This window comes from Physella acuta, unplaced genomic scaffold (assembly GCF_028476545.2).
Source record: "Physella acuta isolate Inbredline_101_S28 unplaced genomic scaffold, ASM2847654v3 ptg000200l, whole genome shotgun sequence".
NCBI classification, from domain to species: domain Eukaryota; kingdom Metazoa; phylum Mollusca; class Gastropoda; family Physidae; genus Physella; species Physella acuta.
The window spans coordinates 1,624,134-1,646,343 of record NW_026731719.1 but is presented as its reverse complement, the minus strand read 5'-3'; the positions used below and the strand labels follow the sequence as shown (position 1 = coordinate 1,646,343).

The 22,210-nt window shown below is 32.8% G+C and overlaps 1 protein-coding gene across 3 annotated transcripts; it reads left to right on the top strand.

The window, feature by feature from the left end:
- Positions 1–300: 300 nt before the first annotated feature.
- LOC131937072 (V-type proton ATPase 116 kDa subunit a 1) lies at positions 301–20,884 on the top strand. 3 transcript variants are annotated; one of them, XM_059294260.1, is made up of 23 exons: positions 301–865; positions 2,089–2,167; positions 2,331–2,428; positions 2,611–2,739; positions 5,419–5,507; positions 5,779–5,905; positions 6,080–6,162; positions 6,379–6,472; positions 6,723–6,935; positions 7,199–7,349; positions 7,489–7,628; positions 7,870–8,006; positions 8,360–8,465; positions 8,624–8,742; positions 11,047–11,198; positions 12,541–12,635; positions 12,980–13,081; positions 13,764–13,880; positions 14,128–14,151; positions 16,544–16,657; positions 17,013–17,133; positions 17,526–17,697; positions 18,030–20,884. In XM_059294260.1, the coding sequence occupies exons 1-23, from the start codon at positions 749–751 to the stop codon at positions 18,121–18,123; spliced, it is 2,673 nt and encodes an 890-aa protein (XP_059150243.1). In that variant the 5' UTR covers positions 301–748; the 3' UTR covers positions 18,124–20,884. The 3 variants fall into 3 exon arrangements, with proteins under 3 accessions (XP_059150243.1, XP_059150242.1, XP_059150244.1); XM_059294259.1 differs by having other exon boundaries at positions 5,401–5,507; XM_059294261.1 differs by lacking the exon at positions 301–865 and adding an exon at positions 1,851–1,876 and having other exon boundaries at positions 5,401–5,507.
- The last annotated feature ends 1,326 nt before the right edge of the window (positions 20,885–22,210 follow it).

The window sequence follows — 22,210 nt, the reverse complement described above, 5'->3', positions numbered from 1 at the left end:
TTCATTATGTGTCATAGTTTAAGTAAACTAGTAAACTCTTTTAAAATCATGTGTTTAACAATCTAAATGTTAGATTACTTTAAATATTTATCTAGTTTAATTGGACTATTAAATTATCAATATCAGTTTGTTGTTAATGGAATCAGGCGATGGCTAGGTCAAGGTAAATGTCAAGTTTGAAATTATGTTGTTTGTGTTGGCAATAACTGGCTGCAGGTGTTCCAATTTACTCACATTTAGAACTTAAAAAGTAATGATTTTATTTTAAATCTTTTCTCCATTTAGTTACTGGAGCCTATACTATAGGCTCCAGTAACTAAAGGGAGAAAAGATTTGAAATAAAAACATTACTTTTTATAGGGTTAAACTTAACATCATGTTAATTTAATGCTTTTATTTCAAATCTCTTCTCTTATAGTTGCTGGAACCTATAGGGTTAAACAAGCTTGTTGTAGGAATAAAGGCAGGTAGAAAGTAAACACTGATAGGCTGTAATACATTTCAAAAGGGACATTTCTAGAGGATGTGATACAGGTGAACTGTGTCTCACCTAGACGTCATCAACCGGGGAACAGGTGAACTGTGTCTCACCTAGACATCATCAACCGGGGAACAGGTGAACTGTGTCTCACCTAGACCTCATCAACCAAGTACTGGGAAACCTTTGTGTTGTTTTTGAGCTGCTGCACCAGTAAACAGAGAGAGAAATCAAGTTTTATCTAGAGGGGCCAGGCTGAAACTTGTGAAGATGGATTCCTTACTGCGCAGTGAAAAGATGACCTTGTGTCAGATGTTCCTGCAGTCTGAGGCAGCTTACACATGTGTATCAGAGCTGGGGGAGCTAGGACTGGTACAGTTTAGAGATGTGAGTACTCACTGTGCCAGTTTTACTGGTACAGTTTAGAGATGTGAGTACTCACTGTGTCAGTTTTACTGGTACAGTTTAGAGCTGTGAGTACTCAGTGTGTCAGTTTTACTGGTACAGTTTAGAGCTGTGAGTACTCAGTGTGTCGGTTTTACTGGGACTGGTACAGTTTAGAGATGTGAGTACTCACTGTGTCAGTTTTAGTGGTACAGTTTAGAGATGTGAGTACTCACTGTGTCAGTTTTACTGGTACAGTTTAGAGATGTGAGTACTCACTGTGTCAGTTTTACTGGTACAGTTTAGAGCTGTGAGTACTCAGTGTGTCGGTTTTACTGGGACTGGTACAGTTTAGAGATGTGAGTACTCACTGTGTCAGTTTTACTGGTACAGTTTAGAGATGTGAGTACTCACTGTGTCAGTTTTACTGGTACAGTTTAGAGCTGTGAGTACTCACTGTGTCAGTTTTACTGGTACAGTTTAGAGATGTGAGTACTCACTGTGTCAGTTTTACTGGTACAGTTTAGAGCTGTGAGTACTCAGTGTGTCGGTTTTACTGGGACTGGTACAGTTTAGAGATGTGAGTACTCACTGTGTCAGTTTTACTGGTACAGTTTAGAGATGTGAGTACTCACTGTGACAGTTTTACTGGTACAGTTTAGAGATGTGAGTACTCACTGTGTCATTTTTGCTGGTACAGTTTAGAGATGTGAGTACTCACTGTGTCAGTTTTACTGGTACAGTTTAGAGATGTGAGTACTCACTGTGACAGTTTTACTGGTACAGTTTAGAGATGTGAGTACTCACTGTGTCATTTTTGCTGGTACAGTTTAGAGATGTGAGTACTCACTGTGTCAGTTTTACTGGTACAGTTTAGAGATGTGAGTACTCACTGTGCCATTTTTACTGGTACAGTTTAGAGATGTGAGTACTCATTGTCATTTTTACTGGTACAATTTAAAGATGTGAGTACTCACTGTGTCATTTTTACTGGGACTGGTACAGTTTAGAGATGTGAGTACTCACTGTGTCAGAACTAACAGACTAAAGAACATTTTTTAATTAATTATTTATTTTACAATCAATTTTCAATTATTTAGGCCTAATGATTCTAATTTTTTAGTTAGAGAACTAAATTGTAGCATGTGTATAAAAAAACAACTACTTTTGTTCTTGTATTCTTATTTTAAAATGTTTGTTTTTGATGTGTAAAAATGTACTTTCAGCTGAACCCTGATGTAAATGCTTTCCAAAGGAAGTTTGTAAATGAGATTAGGAGATGTGAGGAAATGGAAAGAAAATTACGTAAGAATTCTGGCACTAGGAATAGTGTCATTTTTTATTACCTGTTAAAATAAAGAGTCAAGGAATTATTAATGCTAAAAAATTTTTTATTCTAAATTTTTATTTTAAGTGTTTTTCACTAAAAAAAATGTTGACGAATATTTTCTTTGCAAAAATGAAACAGGGTTTTTGGAAAAAGAAATCAATAAAGACGGCATCCCAATGCTGAACACTGGAGACAACCCAGATGCCCCTGCTCCCAGAGAGATGATTGATCTGGAGGTCAGAGTTCAACTTCTTTATTTTGTTGTAACAAAAATTGTCACACATATTTACACTTTGTCTGGTCAGTACCATGGTCAGTTTTAATCCTGCTGATATGGCAGGGTAAAACTTACATGCTATTTATTAGTCATTGTGTTTACAAAATGTTTTATAAACTTTGTTAAATCTTCCAACATTAGGCAACCTTTGAAAAATTGGAAAATGAAATGAAAGAAGTCAACTCAAACTCAGAGGCCCTGAAGCGCAACTTTCTTGAGCTGACTGAACTCAAGCACATACTTAGGAAAACACAGACATTCTTTGATGAGGTGAGGTCACCATCTTTTTAGATTCAGCTTTCTTAGTTTAATAGTTATCAACATTCATCATGTTTTGGTCAAATAATCAACATTCAACTGGGTTTTTTTTGTCAACATTCAATTCAACATGTTTTGGGCCCAAAATTATCAACATTCAATTTTTTATTTATTTAACAATTGTTAACATTTAGCATATTTTGTTCAATTGAATATCACTCCAGAAAATGTTTTGGTAAAATAAAAATTCATAATTTTCAACATGTTTTGGTAAAAAATGTAACTACAACATATTTTGTTCAGGTTTATAAACACATTTTAATGACAATTTTAAATATGTATTCCCGTCGGTTTAATGTGTATGTTATCATTGATAACCATATTTACTTGTACATATCGTTTACATATTAAGACTGAAAAACCTTAGATTGATATGGTGGACAAAATTTGAATAGTAGTTTTGTTTTGTATTTTAAAAAAAAAATTATTTCATCTTTTTTACTTTTCTTTCTCTACTGGCACCATTGTGTATCGTGTGGTGACGTACCCTTGCTATTGGTGGGTTGGAGTTTTTTCTTCCATGTGCAGTAGTGTTGAGTTGGCTTTCTTGTTTCATTTTGATATTAGATTTACTGTTTCTGGTTTGTTTTGCTGTGTATTCACCTCACTCAACAGCCTAGGCATCAGAAATTAACATGTAAACTATAGCAGAATCTATTCTCATAAATTCTCATAGTTTACTCGCTTATCTTTCTTAAATCAAACTTGTTAAAATTAATATTTCCAAAAATGTTGCCTTAACTGTTATGTAATGCTGAGAAAGAAACTGTAGAAGCATGAAGTTACATGATCTATATTTTTAGATTTGCACTCTGCTATAGTTTCTAGTATTTATAAAGTATATATCTGTACTGTCAGAACTATTTTTGTAGGAAAAGAAATTCCTGAAAGCACTTGATGAAACAGAAAAAGTTAACTGTACAATTAAAAACATTCTTTTGTGCTTTAAAAATAGTTCTGGGCACTCCTGGATAATCTGTATGACAACTACACTATTTGTTTAAGCCTTGTGCATCCTGTTTAAAGCTCCCTAAATTTACATAGAGGGAAGTCACTACTATTTATTTTTTTCTTAAAGCCTACCATCACTAATTAATCTCAAATGAGTCATTCTGTAAAAGTATGACATTACAACCCAGATATTTAAGTATCTGCCTATTATTCTGAAAGTTTTTGAAAAAAATGTACAACTTTTCAGATATTTGAAATCTTCTTTGAGAAACAGCATAATCTCTGTTAAATACCCTTTTGTTTTTCCGTTGCTACTTTAAATGATTGTTTAATGTTTACTACTGAATAAATGCCTTCTTATATAATTATGTGCATGCTTAAATTTTGTTTTGTAATACTGTAAACGTTCTTTTTTTTCAAGTCGATTATTATTTCCTCATGATTTAGTTCTTGTGTCACAGATAAGGTTGTAGAGCTTTAAAACAATATATCATGCTTGAGAATTGTTAACGAAATTTATTTCTGTTTTTTACTTTCTCCTATACAGAGTGTAGAGGAATTATTGAAATTGTGCAAATAATTGAGACAAATCTTGACATTTTACACCTACTTAAGTTGGAAAAACCTAGTTTTACAATTTTGCCAGTATGTCTGTTTGTGTGAATACGTACCTTTAGTATCAATTCAGTTAATTGGACAAAATATAATTTTTAGATGCTATTTGTTGGTTCCTACGAACTTTGAGTGATTTCCTGTAACCAGGAGTAGTGCTTTACGTTATTTCCAATTTCTCAAAAACTTGTGAATTTGATAATTTATTATCAGAAGCTGGCATATTCTATGATTTCTCAAAAAACTAATTCCACTGGAAATGCTATCCCAAAATTTATTGTAATATAACCATATACGAGAAATGATTGCATATTTAGAGTAGTCACTTGTTTTAACTATGGCTAGAAGCATGAAATATATTTGGCCAGAAGCATGAATGTGTTAAATCCTCCACACTGTATCTTTTATTAGCATTGCTGTGTAGTGATTGTCAAGAAGAATATTTGTACACCTAATGCATCTTTCTTGAACACGTAACCCTATTTTTAAAGTATTTTTCATGTAAACTTCACGGATATGCTTGATATCCCATTATACTAGCTAGTAATGAAAACCTGGGTAGTTCTTTTTATCAGTTTGTACCACAAAATGTGGAACGCTTATCATTTTCCATTGAAGCTATTTTAAAACTGAATAAAATACGTTGTTATCTATGTCTAAAATCTTTAGACAAAAACAGTGTGATAAATATTCAGGTCATCATTACAATATAAAAAATTACCTAGGGTTTCAAACAACTTTTTCATTTATATTTTTGTTTGCTTAGAACTAAAAAATATTTGAGGGAAAAACCAGTGTTCTTTTTTTTTTATAACATGTTGATGAAATGTATCATAACCTTGCTTATACATATGTATTTTATTAGGTTATAGATAATTTATTTTAATTTTACTTTTCAAAATAGTGTCACATTAATTTAATTATTGTAAAAATGTGATACATTGCTTTAAGCTAAATTATCTTCTAGAGTACAATAAGTTATTGAGCCATGAGAAGACTTAATGTTACATATTTATTGACAGTGATAAATGTTTGTGTGTTCTCTTGTAGGCACTGTTCAACTACCAGGCTCTGCATGACCCAAGTATAACAGAGGAGAGGATTGGTCTGCTTGGAGATGAACAACAACCTAGAGCTGGGCAGCCAATGAGATTAGGGTAACTTTTTGACCTCACTTTTCTGATTGGTCATATTTTTTTTAGAAAGAATCTCCTCCGAATTTCATTGGATGTTATTTTAAGACGATAGGCAATGTTAAATTTATTATAGTTTTGTTGCTGGTGTAATTTTAAGCCGATGATTAGCTATTTTAAATGTTACAAGTTTGATGCTGGTGTAATTTTAAGGAGATGATTAGCTATTTTAAATGATACAGGTTTGTTGCTGGTGTAATTTTAAGGAGATGATTAGCTATTTTAAATGATACAGGTTTGTTGCTGGTGTAATTTTACGAGAAAGAATTCCATCCTTTGAGGTGATGCTGTGGCGAATTTGTCGTGGCAATGTTTTCCTGAGGCAGGCTGAAATTGATTCCCCCATGGAGGACCCCATCACAGTAGGCCAACCCTCTACATTTTATAGAATAATTGACTCATATTTGCAAATATTCACCATTTTCTGATGCCTGCACTAATAAAACAGTGAGGAAGGTTGAGGCTGGTATGAAGCGTATGTTGAATTTCTCTTCTCATTCAGTTTTGTGATGTTCAAATTTGATCTTTGTTTACAGGGTGACAGTGTGCACAAATCTGTCTTTATTCTGTTTTTCCAAGGAGAACAATTGAAAGCTCGAATTAAAAAAATTTGTGAAGGGTATGTTGACTTTAACTGTTACACTTAGGAAAGTTTTAATGCTATTTATAGTTTGATGAAATATTCTAAGCTACAAATAATTTCCTGTACAATATCACAGTTAACTGTACACTTTACTCATGTCCTTTAATAACTGACTTTTAAAATATATCCTCAGGTACAGCGCTACACTGTACCCATGTCCTTTAATAACTGACCTTTAAAATATTTCCTCAGGTACCGCGCTACACTGTACCCATGTCCTGAAACTCAAACTGAAAGACGAGAGATGGCCATAGGTGTCATGACTAGGATAGAAGACCTGAATACTGTGAGGCTTGTGTTTTCTTCAAACATTCGTCTTATCGCTCTAAGAATACATAGCACAAGAAACAATTTTTCTCATGCAATATTTTCTTCTGTTTTGAAATGTTGTAACATAACTTCTACGATATAATAAGTGTTTGAATCAAGTAATTCTAGTCATTTTTGTAAGAAACAGGAAGTTTTTTTACTTTTTCTAAATGTAAATAATGATGTCTTTGTGTAATTGCTAGCAAGTTTTGCCATTGGTTGATTAGGTGCTGGGCCAAACTCAGGACCACCGCCACCGTGTTCTGGTGGCGGCTGCCAAAAATATCAAAGTCTGGTCCATCAAGGTGAGGAAGATCAAGGCCATCTACCACACCCTGAACATGTTCAACCTGGATGTCACCCAGAAGTGTTTGATTGCTGAGTGCTGGTGTCCAGTCTCTGACCTGGACCGCATCCAGCAGGCGCTACGTCGGGGGACTGTAAGAACCTTCTCACTGCAACTTTTTAAAATCTGATCATTGCTTTCCCTGCTGCTACTTTACTTGTTGGTTTATTTGGAATTCAGTTTAACCACTTTTTCATTTTGTCTAGAATTATAGAAATATTCAAAATGCAATTTTCTTTTTAAATAAAAACTAGGAGGGAAATGAAATTTTGCCAATAAAAAAAAAAAAATATTTAATTATACTTTTTGACAAATTTTATTGCCAGAACATATGTTGTATGATCTGTGTTCTTGCAGGAACGAAGTGGCAGCAGTGTCCCCTCCATCATCAACCGCATGCAGACACGTATGGTCCCCCCCACCTACAACCGCTGCAACAAATTTACCCAAGGTTTTCAAAACATAGTCGATGCTTATGGTGTCGCTTGCTACACTGAAATTAATCCAGGTAAGCCAAACTCACGGTAAAATTTCAACTGTTTAAAAAATTTTAAATCAATATAATACATCATAATCAATTTGAGCTTTTTGAAGTGTTTAAAATTATTTCCAATGATGACAAACTAATCCCATTTCTCTGCTTCCAGCTCCGTTCACGTGTATAACATTTCCATTCCTGTTTGCCGTGATGTTTGGTGACATGGGCCATGGCATGATTATGTTTCTGTTTGCTTTGTTTTTGGTGCTCAAAGAAAAGGCTTTAGAAGCAAGGAAGAACCAGAATGAGGTGACCTTCTTTGTTAAAATATTTTTCAAATGTTCAGGGAAAAATTGAGTTTATGATGTAGCTGTAAAAGATTGTATTCGCTTGAACCCTGAAAACTTGAGTTGAGAACTGCATTGATTTTTGTACTAATTTCAAATTTACAGTTGTAAATGTAAAAGAAAAAAGATTGAAGTGTAGTTTGTACATGTATTTGATAACTATGCCTGTTGACCCCTGAACTATAGAAAGTGACTTGTTACAGATCTTTGGAACCTTCTTTGGGGGTCGCTACATCATCCTGTTGATGGGAGCATTCTCCGTGTACACTGGGTTCATTTACAACGACATCTTCTCCAAACCTTTCAACTTCTTTGGTAGCCAGTGGAGCCTGAATAAAACGTATGTTGTGCTCACCCAACCTTTGCCATCTTCACATCATTTGTAAATGTATCCTTACTTTCTATACTTTAGTATTCTTAAACATTTCTCCTATTTAAATAGTTTTTCAAACCAGTTTAAAGAATTTTATAATAAAAAACAATATTTAGTTCAGGTAACTTAAAAGTGAAATTTCTCTGTAAGAATATGGAGAGCTACTACCCCTCTCTGTATACTTAAAGCTAGATCCACCAATCAGTGCATGTAAAAACACATGGTTTCCATCTCCAGAGATCCAAGATATCCCCCTCTCTGTATACTTAAAGCTAGATCCACCAATCAGTGCATGTAAAAACACATGTTTCCATCTCCAGAGATCCAAGATATCTGGTAGTCTCTCACTCAGACAAGCCCTACTTGCTACAACTTGACCCCAAGTTCACTGCACTGGGGGACACATATCCTATAGGAATGGACCCGGTCAGTATACATAACTCATTTTGAAATTCTAAAAAATATGGTATGATAGTTTACTAAATGAAAAAATTGATTAAAATGCTAAATATTTGATTGATTAGTTACATTTGGTACTGATAAACTTTGTGATGAGTTGGGTGTGTGATTTCTTCACCCCTCAGCTGTGGCAAATGTCTGACAACAAGATAGCCTTCACCAATTCTCTCAAGATGAAGATGTCTGTCATCCTTGGAGTCTCACAAATGTTTTTTGGTATCATCCTCGGCTACTTCAACCACCGGTAATTGTCTGTTTGTATTGTCACATTATAATTTTGTATTGTCACATTATAATTTTGTGTTTGTATTGTCACATCATTTTGTATTGTCACATTATAATTTTGTGTTTGTATTGTCACATCATTTTGTATTGTCACATTATAATTTTGTATTGTCACATTATAATTTTGTATTGTCACATTATAATTTTGTATTGTCACATTATAATTTTGTATTGTCACATTATAATTTTGTATTGTCACATTATAATGTTGTATTGTCACATTATAATTGTCTATTTGTATTGTCACATTATAATTTTGTATTGTCACATCATTTTGTATTGTCACATTATAATTGTCTATTTGTATTGTCACATTATAATTTTGTATTGTCACATCATTTTGTATTGTCACATTATAATTATCTATTTGTATTGTCACATTATAATTTTGTATTGTCACATCATTTTGTATTGTCACATTATAATTGTCTATTTGTATTGTCACATCATTTTGTATTGTCACATTATAATTTTGTATTGTCACATCATAATGTTGTATTGTCACATCATTTTGTATTGTCACATTATAATTTTGTATTGTCACATTATAATTTTGTATTGTCACATTATAATTTTGTATTGCCACATTATAATTTTGTATTGCCACATTATAATTTTGTATTGTCACATTATAATTTTGTATTGTCACATTATAATTTTGTATTGCCACATTATAATTTTGTATTGTCACATTATAATTTTGTATTGCCACATTATAATTTTGTATTGCCACATTATAATTTTGTATTGTCACATTATAATTTTGTATTGTCACATTATAATTTTGTATTGCCACATTATAATTTTGTATTGTCACATTATAATTTTGTATTGTCACATTATAATTTTGTATTGTCACATTATAATTTTGTATTGTCACATCATAATTTTGTATTGTCACATCATAATTTTGTATTGCCACATTATAATTTTGTATTGTCACATAATTTTGTATTGTCACATTATAATTTTGTATTGTCACATTATAATTTTGTATTGTCACATCATAATTTTGTATAGCCACATTATAATTTTGTATTGTCACATAATTTTGTATTGTCACATCATAATTTTGTATTGTCACATCATAATTTTGTATTGCCACATTATAATTTTGTATTGTCACATAATTTTGTATTGTCACATTATAATTTTGTATTGTCACATTATAATTTTGTATTGTCACATCATAATTTTGTATTGCCACATTATAATTTTGTATTGTCACATAATTTTGTATTGTCACATTATAATTGTCTGTATGTTTTGTGACATCACTGAGAAAATTTTATAAGAATTTTTTTCATAATTTTGTTTTAATAATAGTGTTTTAAGAACTATCTATTGTGTAATTTCATTTAAATTACTGACCATGGTGTAATTAATGTAAAACAGTTATAATGTGTGTGATTGATGAGTTAAAACTAAAAAATTCTAATCGGTGCACTGGTATTGTACCAAATTATTTCAAACTAGTATCCTGCTGGTACCATTTTAGTGAGATAAGAATTATTGCTCAGACATTTTTGGGACAGCCACTTCAAGAAACCACTGAACATCATCTTTGATTTCATTCCCATGATGCTCCTCCTGTTGTGTCCACAGCCACTTCAAGAAACCACTGAACATCATCTTTGATTACATTCCCATGATGCTCTTTCTGTTGTGTCCACAGCCACTTCAAGAAACCACTGAACATCATGTTCATTCCCATGATGCTCTTCCTGTTGTGTCCACAGCCACTTCAAGAAACCACTGAACATCATCTTTGATTTCATTCCCATGATGCTCTTCCTGTTGTGTCCACAGCCACTTCAAGAAACCACTGAACATCATGTTCATTCCCATGATGCTCTTCCTGTTGTGTCCACATCCACTTCAAGAAACCACTGAACATCATGTTCATTCCCATGATGCTCTTCCTGTTGTGTCCACAGCCACTTCAAGAAACCACTGAACATCATGTTCATTCCCATGATGCTCTTCCTGTTGTGTCCACAGCCACTTCAAGAAACCACTGAACATCATATTTGAGTTCATTCCCATGATGCTCTTCCTGTTGTGTCCACAGCCACTTCAAGAAACCACTGAATATCATGTTCATTCCCATGATGCTCTTCCTGTTGTGTCCACAGCCACTTCAAGAAACCACTGAACATCATGTTCATTCCCATGATGCTCTTCCTGTTGTGTCCACAGCCACTTCAAGAAACCACTGAACATCATGTTCATTCCCATGATGCTCTTCCTGTTGTGTCCACAGCCACTTCAAGAAACCACTGAACATCATCTTTGATTTCATTCCCATGATGCTCTTCCTGTTCTGCATGTTTGGCTACCTGATCATCCTGCTGTTTGTCAAGTGGACCAAGTATCCATCCACAGAGTCCCATGAAGCTCCCAGTCTGCTCATAGGTTAGCCTTGTCTGATTATTTTCCTTGTTATATGCTTAGACTGATCAGTTAAAACCTTTGAAGATTCTATAGTCTCTGGTATGTCACAAATTGTCTAATTCCAAGTCCAAATTGCTTTAATAACAGGATTAAACCACTTCTAAACTTTGATGAGATTTCAGAGAGGATTTTTTTTTATCATAGCGCAATAGCTGAATGAATTAATAAGGGTAGATCAAAGGAAAAATTAGCTACTTTTACATGTCTATGATTTTAAATCATTGATAATGCTTTTTTTGGACAGTTTTTTAATGTTTATGTCAGGTTCAATTATTCTGGCAATGATTGTAAAAGTAAATAGATTAATTGGGACATCATCAATCTGTATACCCCTGAAATTACAGTAAACATTGAAAATTTAACTTCCACTTATTAAAATCTGAAGATGTTCTATGTCTAGTTGAATACAGGTTTAAGAATTGAGTTACCTAAGAGCTGTCCGCAAATGAAAAGTAACAATGTCCCATATCTAACTCCCCAGGTCTAAGAGACCTGTTTGACTAAAAGCTGTCAGTAAATGAAAACTAACAATGTCCCATATCTAACTCACCAAGTCTAAGTGACCTGTTTGACTAAAGCTGTCCACAAATGAAAACTAACAATGTCCCATATCTAACTCACCAAGTCTAAGTGACCTGTTTGACTAAAAGCTGTCAGCAAATGAAAAGTAACAATGTCCCATATCTAACTCACCAAGTCTAAGTGACCTGTTTGACTAAAAGCTGTCAGAAAATGAAAACTAACAATGTCCCATATCTAACTCACCAAGTCTAAGTGACCTGTTTGACTAAAAGCTGTCCGCAAATGAAAAGTAACAATGTCCCATATCTAACTCACCAAGTCTAAGTGACCTGTTTGACTAAAAGCTGGGGTCAGGGTGGTCGAGTCTGTAAAGCTCATGGTTGCTAAACCGAAAAGTCTCGAGTTCGAACCCTCAGGTAGATGAGGCTCGTTAGCTGGGGACAGCCACTCTTCTAGGAGAGACAACTCCGAAATCAAACTACTGCTGCCTTGTAGTTTGTACTTGGTTGGACAAAGGCTATGGAAGCAAATCCAAAAAGAAAAGCAGGCTGAAATTGGAGTCAATGGCCTCAATGGCGCATAACCAGTTGACACCTATCCTTAATTGTGATGGAGGCGTGGTCGAGCCGGCAAAAGCTCATAGTTGATAAATTCATACCCTCTGGCAGATAAGGCTCGATACCTTCCAACACTAAAAATTAAGAATGAAGAAGAAGAAGAAAAGAAGACTAAAAGGTGTCAGCAAATGAAAACTAACAATGTCCAATATCTAACTCCCCAGGTCTAATCGACATGTTTCTGTTCAACTACGGCAAGTATGTATCACCTGGCTCACATATAACAGGTGATCAAAAGCAGTTTATTTACTCTGGCCAGGTGAGTTCCCTAAACAGCTGGTCAGTTACCTCACAGTAATGGCTCTGGTAATTCATGCAGAATATGTTCTTCATTTATTTTAAGCTTATTACATAAAGAATATTTTGTACCAATAACACAATGAAAATTTTTACTTTTTGTCATATCTCTATCTAATGTAGATTTTAATTTATTTATTTTTAAATCAAATTTGTTTAAAGGATAGACTAACTATTTTCCTGTTGTAAAAAATTTAGCATATATAACTTTTGTGTTAATTTTGTGTGTATCAAAGCTGTAGAAAGTATTAATGTTATTTGTTTGAATTGAATCCCAACTCTATGTTATTTGCTTCCCAACTGTAGCAAGGACTTCAGAGTTTCCTGGTCGTGATAGCTGTTCTCTGTGTACCTTGGATGATGCTAGGAAAACCATTTTACCTGCGATACATCAATAAATATGGACAGGTTTGTTTATGTTTTGTATCTCTAATTTTACCTGTGATACATATATATCAATGGATATGGACAGGTTTGTTTATGTATAGTATCTCTAATTTTCCCGGCGATACATCAATATATAAGGACAGGACTGTTTATTATCTATAATTTTACCTGAGATACATCATTATATATGGACAGGTTTGTTTAATACCAAGGAATGATGAAATTATTTGCTCCATATTTTGAAATCTTTTTCTTACTAATATTTTTAAATGCTGCCAAATATTTTTTTTAAATTTGACTCATGTTTGCTCACTTGATGGCCATTTATAAATATTTTTAAATATTTCTTTTCTAGTAATGTCCCTTAATTTTAAATTTTACTTTAACATTATATTTTGTCCTGTTCTGGTATTATTCTTGTTGAACATTTTGTTTAGTCATGTTCCTACTGCCTGCTGTAGCTGTTGTTCCCATGTTCCCACTGTGCTGAATGTTGTTCCGATGTTCCCACTATAGCTTGTGCTCAATGTTTTACCCATCCTGTTGTTCCCACTGTGTTGAATGTTGTTCCCATGTTCCCCCTGTAGCTTGTGCTCAATGTTTTACCCATCCTGTTGTTCCCATGTTCCCACTGTGCTGAATGTTGTTCCCATGTTCCCGCCGTAGCTTGTGCTCAATGTTTTACCCATCCTGTTGTTATCAGGAAGTACCAAAGAGCCAGGAGGAAGAAGATGAAGAAGTAATGTTTATAAACCTGACTATCAGAGCCAGTACTAATGGCTCATCTGCTACTAACAGCAGTAACACTAGCTCTAGTGAGGTGACAGTTAACATTAGATCAGTGCATGGGGAGATCAGTTTTTATTCAGTTTGCACAGACCATCAATACCCAGATATATTTATTTAGAGGCTACTGTTTGCACAGACCATCAATACCCAGATATATTTATTTAGTGGCTACTGTTGGCACAGACCATCAATACCCAGATATATTTATTTTATTGCTTTGTTTATTTGAATGAGAAAGCAAGATATTAAACAGAATACCAATATATATTTCTCTCTAGATACAATTTTCAATACCTCGTTGGGCAAGTTGTTTTTTTTTTAATTCTAATTTAAAATCTGAACAAAGTGTATCAATATAGAAAAATGTGAACATAGTGTATCAATATAGATTTCTATTAACACCACACTGTAAACTTTTCTCACATGGACTAAAACTCTGAACTAATTTAATCATGAGTCACTCACAATTCAACAGTCAAAGATATCATTGACAAAAACAAACTCGTTCAACGTGTCAATCAAAAAGTGGTGGTAGTATTTAATATTGTCGGCAGCTTTCTTTAGGATTATGTTAGCAGTTTAATCATGTGAGGGCTAGATGAAATGATATGTATTGTTTTAGAAACAAAATCTAGATTTGTAAATATCTGACATAGAAGGTTTGTATAACAGCATTTAAATTAGCATTGTGGAGACGGGAATGGGCTGTTTCTTGGTCAAGGTACTTTGTTTGATTTGATTGAATTTGTGATGCAAACTAACACTGATCTATCTGTCTCAAAGACTTGAAACTTTTTTTTCCCCAAAAAACTAACCCTTAGACAAGCAAAGAAATTAACATTAGAATAGAAATATACATACTTGTAAATAATATTTTAGCATTCTACATCTGTGATTTAATAATCAAGAAAAACTTTTCTAAATATATGTCTAAAAAATATTTTTTTAACTTATTTTTCTAATGCTAAGAAAATATTAACTAAATTTCGTTTTCTTATTATATATTTTTATAAACATAAAGTTTGGTATTAATTTTATTATAATTTGAAAGTATCTGTAATTTTCATTTTATGATGTGTTGTTTTTTTTTTAATTTTTTTTTTTTTTTTTAAATTGACTATTTAGGTAGTGGTCAATCTAGCATCTTGTGTTTTGAATCTTCCATAATTTGAATGATACGAAGATTATTGTAACAAAATGTTTTCTATTTAGGTCATTTGTTTTATTTTGTATCTTTCTTTAAAATATTATTAAAAATCTTTTTGACCTAATATTTAATGGGTCAGATAAGGTAGATTGATAAAAATGTGATAAAATGTGATAAAACATGTGATTCTCCTGTCCCCAGTAAACACATGTACAGTTTAAAAAATGTGATAAAACATGTGATTCTCCTGTCCCCAGTAAACACATGTACAGTTTAAAAAATGTGATAAAACATGTGATTCTCTGTCCCCAGTAAACACATGTACAGTTTAAAAAATGTGATAAAACATGTGACTCTCCTGTCCCCAGTAAAACACGTGCACAGTTTAAAAAATGTGATAAGACATGTGATTCTCCTGTCCCCAGTAAACACATGTACAGTTATAAAAATGTGTTTCTCCTGTCCCCAGTAAACACATGTACAGTTTAAAAAATGTGATAAAACATGTGATTCTCTGTCCCCAGTAAACACATGTACAGTTTAAAAAATGTGATAAGACATGTGATTCTCCTGTCCCCAGTAAACACATGTACAGTTTAAAAAATGTGATAAAACATGTGATTCTCCTGTCCCCAGTAAACACATGTACAGTTTAAAAAATGTGATAAAACATGTGATTCTCCTGTCCCCAGTAAACACATGTACAGTTTAAAAAATGTGATAAAACATGTGATTCTCCTGTCCCCAGTAAACACATGTACAGTTTAAAAAATGTGATAAAACATGTAACTCTCCTGTCCCCAGTAAAACACATGTACAGTTTAAAAAATGTGATAAAACATGTGATTCTCCTGTCCCCAGTAAACACATGTACAATTTAAAAAATGTGATAAAACATGTAACTCTCCTGTCCCCAGTAAAACACATGTACAGTTTAAAAAATGTGATAAAACATGTAACTCTCCTGTCATCAGTAAAACACATGTACAGTTTAAAAAATGTGATAAAACATGTGATTCTCCTGTCCCCAGTAAACACATGTACAGTTTAAAAAATGTGATAAAACATGTGATTCTCCTGTCCCCAGTAAACACATGTAAAGTTTAAAAAATGTGATAAAACGTGACTCTCCTGTCCTGAGTAAACACATGTACAGTTAAAAAAAATGTGATAAAACACATGTACAGTTTAAAAAATGTGATTCTCCTGTCCCCAGTAAACACATGTACAGTTTAAAAAATGTGATTCTCCTGTCCCCAGTAAACACATGTACAGTTTAAAAAATGTGATAAAACATGTGACTCTCCTGTCCTGAGTAAACACATGTACAGTTAAAAAAAATGTGATAAAACACATGTACAGTTTAAAAAATGTGATTCTCCTGTCCCAAGTAAACACATGTACAGTTTAAAAAATGTGATTCTCCTGTCCCCAGTAAACACATGTACAGTTTAAAAAATGTGATAAAACATGTGATTCTCCTGTCCCCAGTAAACACATGTACAGTTTAAAAAATGTGATAAAACATGTGACTCTCCTGTCCCCAGTTCAAGCACCAACCCCTGTCAGTCAACAGTGGAGATCTGCTGGGTGGGGAGGAGGTGGTCCACAACCTGGAGACCAACGGCCCCTTACACACAGAGGAGGGGGTGGAGGAGGAGGTAACTACACATGTCTTTGCTGGTTTTAGGTTTAAAGACTGCAGATGTTGTTCTGATGTTTAAAAGATCCACAGTATTTTGGTTTTTGTGTAACGTTTTTTTTTTTTATTTATCTTAATTTTTTTTTTATTATCTAATTGTTGTATTTTATAATATAATTTATACTATTTATCAACCTTTAAATTTCTTCAATTATTTATTTTTTGTATATTAAGAAGAAATATGTGTATATATATATATATATATATATATATATATATATATATATATATATATATATATATATATATATATATATATATATATATATATATATCACATCTCATGATTTGTTGTTATTTTTTTATTTCCTCAGCATTTCAATTTTAGTGAAACTTTTATCCATCAAGTCATCCACACCATTGAGTTCTGCCTGGGCTGTATTTCTCACACCGCCTCGTACCTGCGTCTCTGGGCTCTCTCCCTTGCACATGCTCGTAAGTCTAACATTTTTGTCCTGTAAGTGTAACATTTTTGTCCTGTAAGTCTAACATTTTTTGTCTCATTAGACTTAAAGAACACTTTTGTTTATCACTAGTCATCTACCAAAATATTCATTGCTTTATTTGTTCTTGGATAGGTTAGAATTTCTTAGACCTAATAGGCAGATAACTCTGGTGATTCAGACCATCCAAGTATCCGACTCAGTTCATATATCTCTCTAAATTCTGATTATCAAATGCGAAAACAGCTTTCAAAAGTATTTTTCTAGTTTTACTTCATCATGAAATGAGGGGGTGGGGGAAATTACAACACTGATGTTTAGATTTTTAACTGCTAGTTTTGCTGTTTGAACAGCATACATGTAACAGTTACCTTTGATTGACAGAACTTTCTGAGGTCCTCTGGCAGATGGTGCTGCGGATTGGCTTTGGTTTGCCCTACCCTTGGGGAGGCTTTGCTCTGGTGGTGGTCTTCCAGATCTGGGCTGGCATGACCGTGGTCATTTTAGTTCTCATGGAGGGGTTGTCTGCCTTCCTTCATGCTCTTAGGCTCCACTGGTAAGTAAACAATTAGGGGAAGTTACTCTAGGCTCTATTGGTAAGTAAACAATTAGGGGAAGTTATGTTTAGGCTCCACTGGTAAGTAAACAAATAGGGGAAGTTACTCCTCCACTGGTAAGTAAACAAATTGGGGAAGCTACTCTTAGGCTTCATTGGTAAGTAAACAATTAGGGGAAGCTACTCTTAGGCACCACTGGGAAGTAAAAGCTAGTAAAACCTAAAGGCATCTTGGGCTAGTTTGTTAAACAATCTGTTGACTATTAAATATTTCACACTTTAATGTATTTATCTGCCCAATCAGTTTATGTTTTGTTTCTTATCTTGCTCAGGGTGGAGTTTCAGTCCAAGTTTTATGATGGCACAGGGCACTTGTTCACCCCCTTCTCCTTCTCTAACCTTGTGGACACAGGTTTAGAGGACTGACCACCTGATGATGACCAGTACTTGTTGTAGTGATTAAGTGTATAGAGTAGACAAGAACCTTGTTGTTTTAAATGGTCTGTGATTTTTCTTATGGTTTTAAGCTTGTTTGATTCACGTACCAAAACTTCATTGGGTTTAACTAATTTTGTCATTAATTTTATTATTCTTTTGATATTTTTTTTCCTTATTTATTTATTGTAGAGAATGAAATTGACAGTTGTTTATCCTCATCCATGGCTTATGGCTTGACATTAACCACACAAAAATTACCTCAGTGATGCATAAGGTTTAGATATTCTCCAGTGCTATTCATGCAGCAGCTGACAGACTATTTTAAAATTTTGTTTTGAATTTAACATGACTTCCATCTTGACTGGATATTTAGAGGTCTACTAAGTTTCACTGTAGCAAAAAGATAACTCCGGTGTTTTAAATAGAATACTTAACATTAGGAACTTGCTGTGCATTAAATCATAATTGAATTATCAATCATTGCTGTATAAAACCTCCATTTAGGTAGAAAATCTACTAAATAGATATTCAATTATGCTATATTAATCATTAGTCATGTTTCTTTGATTCAAGTTTTACTTCTTTAAATTCTTATTTAATTGATTTTTTAAAATTAGTACAGATATTTAATTATTACAGAAGAGCTATTGTATATATTATTGGATCTGACTACATAGAATTTTTGTCTAAACCTTGATTCAACTCTCACATGTAACCTATGCCAGATAACTTAATTTTGTTTGCTTACCTTATCAAGCATTCGCTTTAGATATTTATCTGAGTTTATTTTTTATTATATTAATTATTTTATAAAATGACTATGGCCTAAAAAAGTTTATTAGACATCTTAAGTTAAATAGATCTAGCAATCCTGGGCTTAACAGCAAGATCGGTTTTATTACCTATAAAAACTGGCTTCTGGGTTAATTTTAAAAATTAATTGAAGAACTTAAATACTGCCTATTTGATAATTATTTAATGAATGCCAGAATTTATGTTTGTTTATTCTTGAATTTTTGTTTTAACACACTATTAGTATAGGACTGTCATGGGACATTACCATGTTAATAATTCATGTTGTCTACAGTTAATTGGTTACAGTCAGCTAAACATTTTTTTCCTGTAATGAATTAATGTTCCTTTCCAACTTTTGTTGATTATTTACAAGTGTAAATGTAAAATCTATTTTTAGAAAGAAATGTTGTTTTCTGTTGCAACAAATTTAAGAGATGCTCATTAACTGGACTAACATGTTTGAGGGATGAAAATGAACTGACAAGTTGTAAGAGATATTCCCTGTCATCTGGCCATCTGTTCTTTTAACCTAAAAGATATTTGTCTACAAATGTTTGTGAGTAGGACTACTGAGTGACTGAAAGATTTTCTTCAACATGTTTGGTTTACTTGTACACTTCAGTTTCTTTTTGTAAAATCACAAGAATTTTGTCATCCATAGGACCACATGTACTTGAAGCCAATTAGGTTTTCTGACATTGAACTACAGTGGCAGAGTTTTGCTTTTTTAATAACCTACAATAAATGAGAGCTAGTCACTAGGTAGATCATAACCACTTCTAAAATTTGGTTTGTAAGATTGTGTGCAATTTTATTTTCTCTTACTGATATTCAGCTCAAGCTTTTATTTTGTATTACCTGCATTTGATTTCTCTTTATGAGTAACTTGCATTCATTGTGGGCTCTGTTATGTGATCTCATGTCAATCTTGTCAAGGGAAATAACTAAGATTAATCTTTCAAGGGAAACTACTGTACATTTTAAATTTGGGGAGCTAACAAAAGAGAGGAAGCTGTTTTAAAAGAATTTATTTCTTGTCGCATCTTTATTTAATTGTTACAAGTTTAATTATCAATAGTTTATCTTGTGTTATTTCTAAACATTCAAACCTTTTATGTACCATTCTACTGTTGAATTCATGTTTTATTTTATAGCTTTAGACTGTACCCAGTATTGATTTGTTTTATCTAAATCTACTGTATTGTGAATATATTTTTTGTTTAACTTAGTTCATTTAAGACTGTGGGAGTTGTAATAAAACCAACCTAAGCACCTACTCTTCATTGCATTTTAGTTCATTGTATAGCACAATAAATTAAAACTATTTAGCACATGTAAAGATGAATTCCATCCTAGTGTATTATATATTTAACTGATCCTAGAACTTACATCTATTAAAGTGTCAGCTGTGTGTAGGTCTGTGCTGCTTTAAAATCATTTGTGACAACTAACCATGGCTTCATCACTAATGTTTTTGTTTGAGTCAGTTGTTGCTTGCTACAGTTTGGATCACTGAAATCACATAAGGAACTATTACAATTAAAAATTTTACCGTTTGTTTTTTTAAAATCAATATATATATATATATCACATCTCCACATTTTTGCTAATTATCAAGTAATTTACAGTAGCTGATATGTTTCAGTATGTTATAAGACATGACTGGTTTTCTCAAGAATATTTAATTTTTGCAGTTTATTAATTTATTACCTGTTTGACAATGTTATAGACCAAGCAAAATTTGTTTAAATTGATGTTTGATGGCACTTGTTTAGTATCCTGTGTAATAGACAGTTACTGTGAGCTAGCAATGAAATCTTTAGTTACCCTTTTGTTGCAGGCTTGTGTAAAGATGTAGAACTGGTGTAGCAACCTTTGTTGGTGCCAAATTTTTGTACATTTGTGTTCATTGTTTAATTCCATGGTTTTAAATAAATTGGTGTAAGCAACATTTGATGTGTATTTTTCTGGTATGTGTTTGATGTGTATTTTTCTGGTATGTGTTTGATGTGTATTTTTCTGGTATGTGTTTGATGTGGATTTTTCTGATAGTGGTCCAGTGGTAGAGAGATGGACTGTAGACCATCCCTGATGGGTACCTAACTCACGTTAGGGAAAGTAAAAGCGGCTGGGCATAGTGCTGACCACACTATCTCTTCAGATGCCGAGGTCACAGAAACAAGTGAATTCTACTTCACTTGCCCTATAGACCGTCAGGTTTGAAAAGGGAACTTTACTTTTTTTTATCTGTATTTATAAAATTTGTCCCTCTGTATATAAGCCGTGATGGAAACAGACCACCTAAAACTCATTAACCTTATTTCTAACAACTTATTGAACATGTTTCTTTCTATTAAAAAAAAAATGTTTAAAGCTTCATCAGTTTTTTTGTTGAAAAAAATCAATATAAATCAAGCAATAATTAATAATAGTACATTTATCATTTTAAAACATTTTATTTTATACATACTTGATTCAACTTTTAATATTTAATAAGTTATTACCAAAAATAAATCAATACAGCAACTATGCTAGTACCATTGCAAGGTATGCATACAGATTGTGCTATTGTATTAGCGTTTTAACTTGTATTAAATTTTTTGTTGCCATTCACACAGGGTGAGGGGGTGGGGCAGATCTGAAGTTCTGCTTTTTGATTGGACAACTGCTATGGTTGTATGGCTTTCAGTATACATGCTGGTACTGCCAGCAAAGATAAAAACCATCAAACTGGCTAATGTCATGAGAGATAAAAATAGTTCTAAACAATCATGATAAATGTCAGTTTCATGTTTTTAGTTAGGATTTCATATCATAAAATAATGAACACATTTAGGAATTGCAAGTTATAAATTAAAATGTATAATTGTATTCATTTTCAAAACATTTATAACAAAGTAAAGTGTATACAGATTCTGCTTCTAAATGAACCGTAAAAAGTTGAAATATAGGTATTAAATATTTTTTTATGGAGAAAAGTATCAAATTATCCATCCCATTTTAATAAATTCAATGTAACAAACAAAACCCAATACCCAATTAAAAAAACAGGTGCCCTCTTAGGTAACAGAAAGTAAATAGATGGTGATGTAAAATAAACTGATTAAAACTTGAGATTAAAACATACATGTGTTAAAATATTTGAAAAACAAATTATTTTAATAGTAATAATAATAGTAATACAAGATCAATGGAAATAACAATTCCAGTTGATAAGGAAAACTATGTCAATCCAAATTTGGTTGACTATCACAGTAAAGTTTTTTTTTTAACTTTTAGA

Bases quoted from the DNA above. Each gene is read 5' to 3' on its own strand.
- LOC131937072 (XM_059294259.1), top strand. From the start codon at position 749: ATGGATTCCTTACTGCGCAGTGAAAAGATGACCTTGTGTCAGATGTTC. The intron at 5,508-5,778 runs GTAACTTTTTGA...TAAATGATACAG, and splicing joins GGGCAGCCAATGAGATTAGG to GTTTGTTGCTGGTGTAATTT. The intron at 13,082-13,763 runs GTTTGTTTATGT...TGTTGTTATCAG, and splicing joins ACATCAATAAATATGGACAG to GAAGTACCAAAGAGCCAGGA.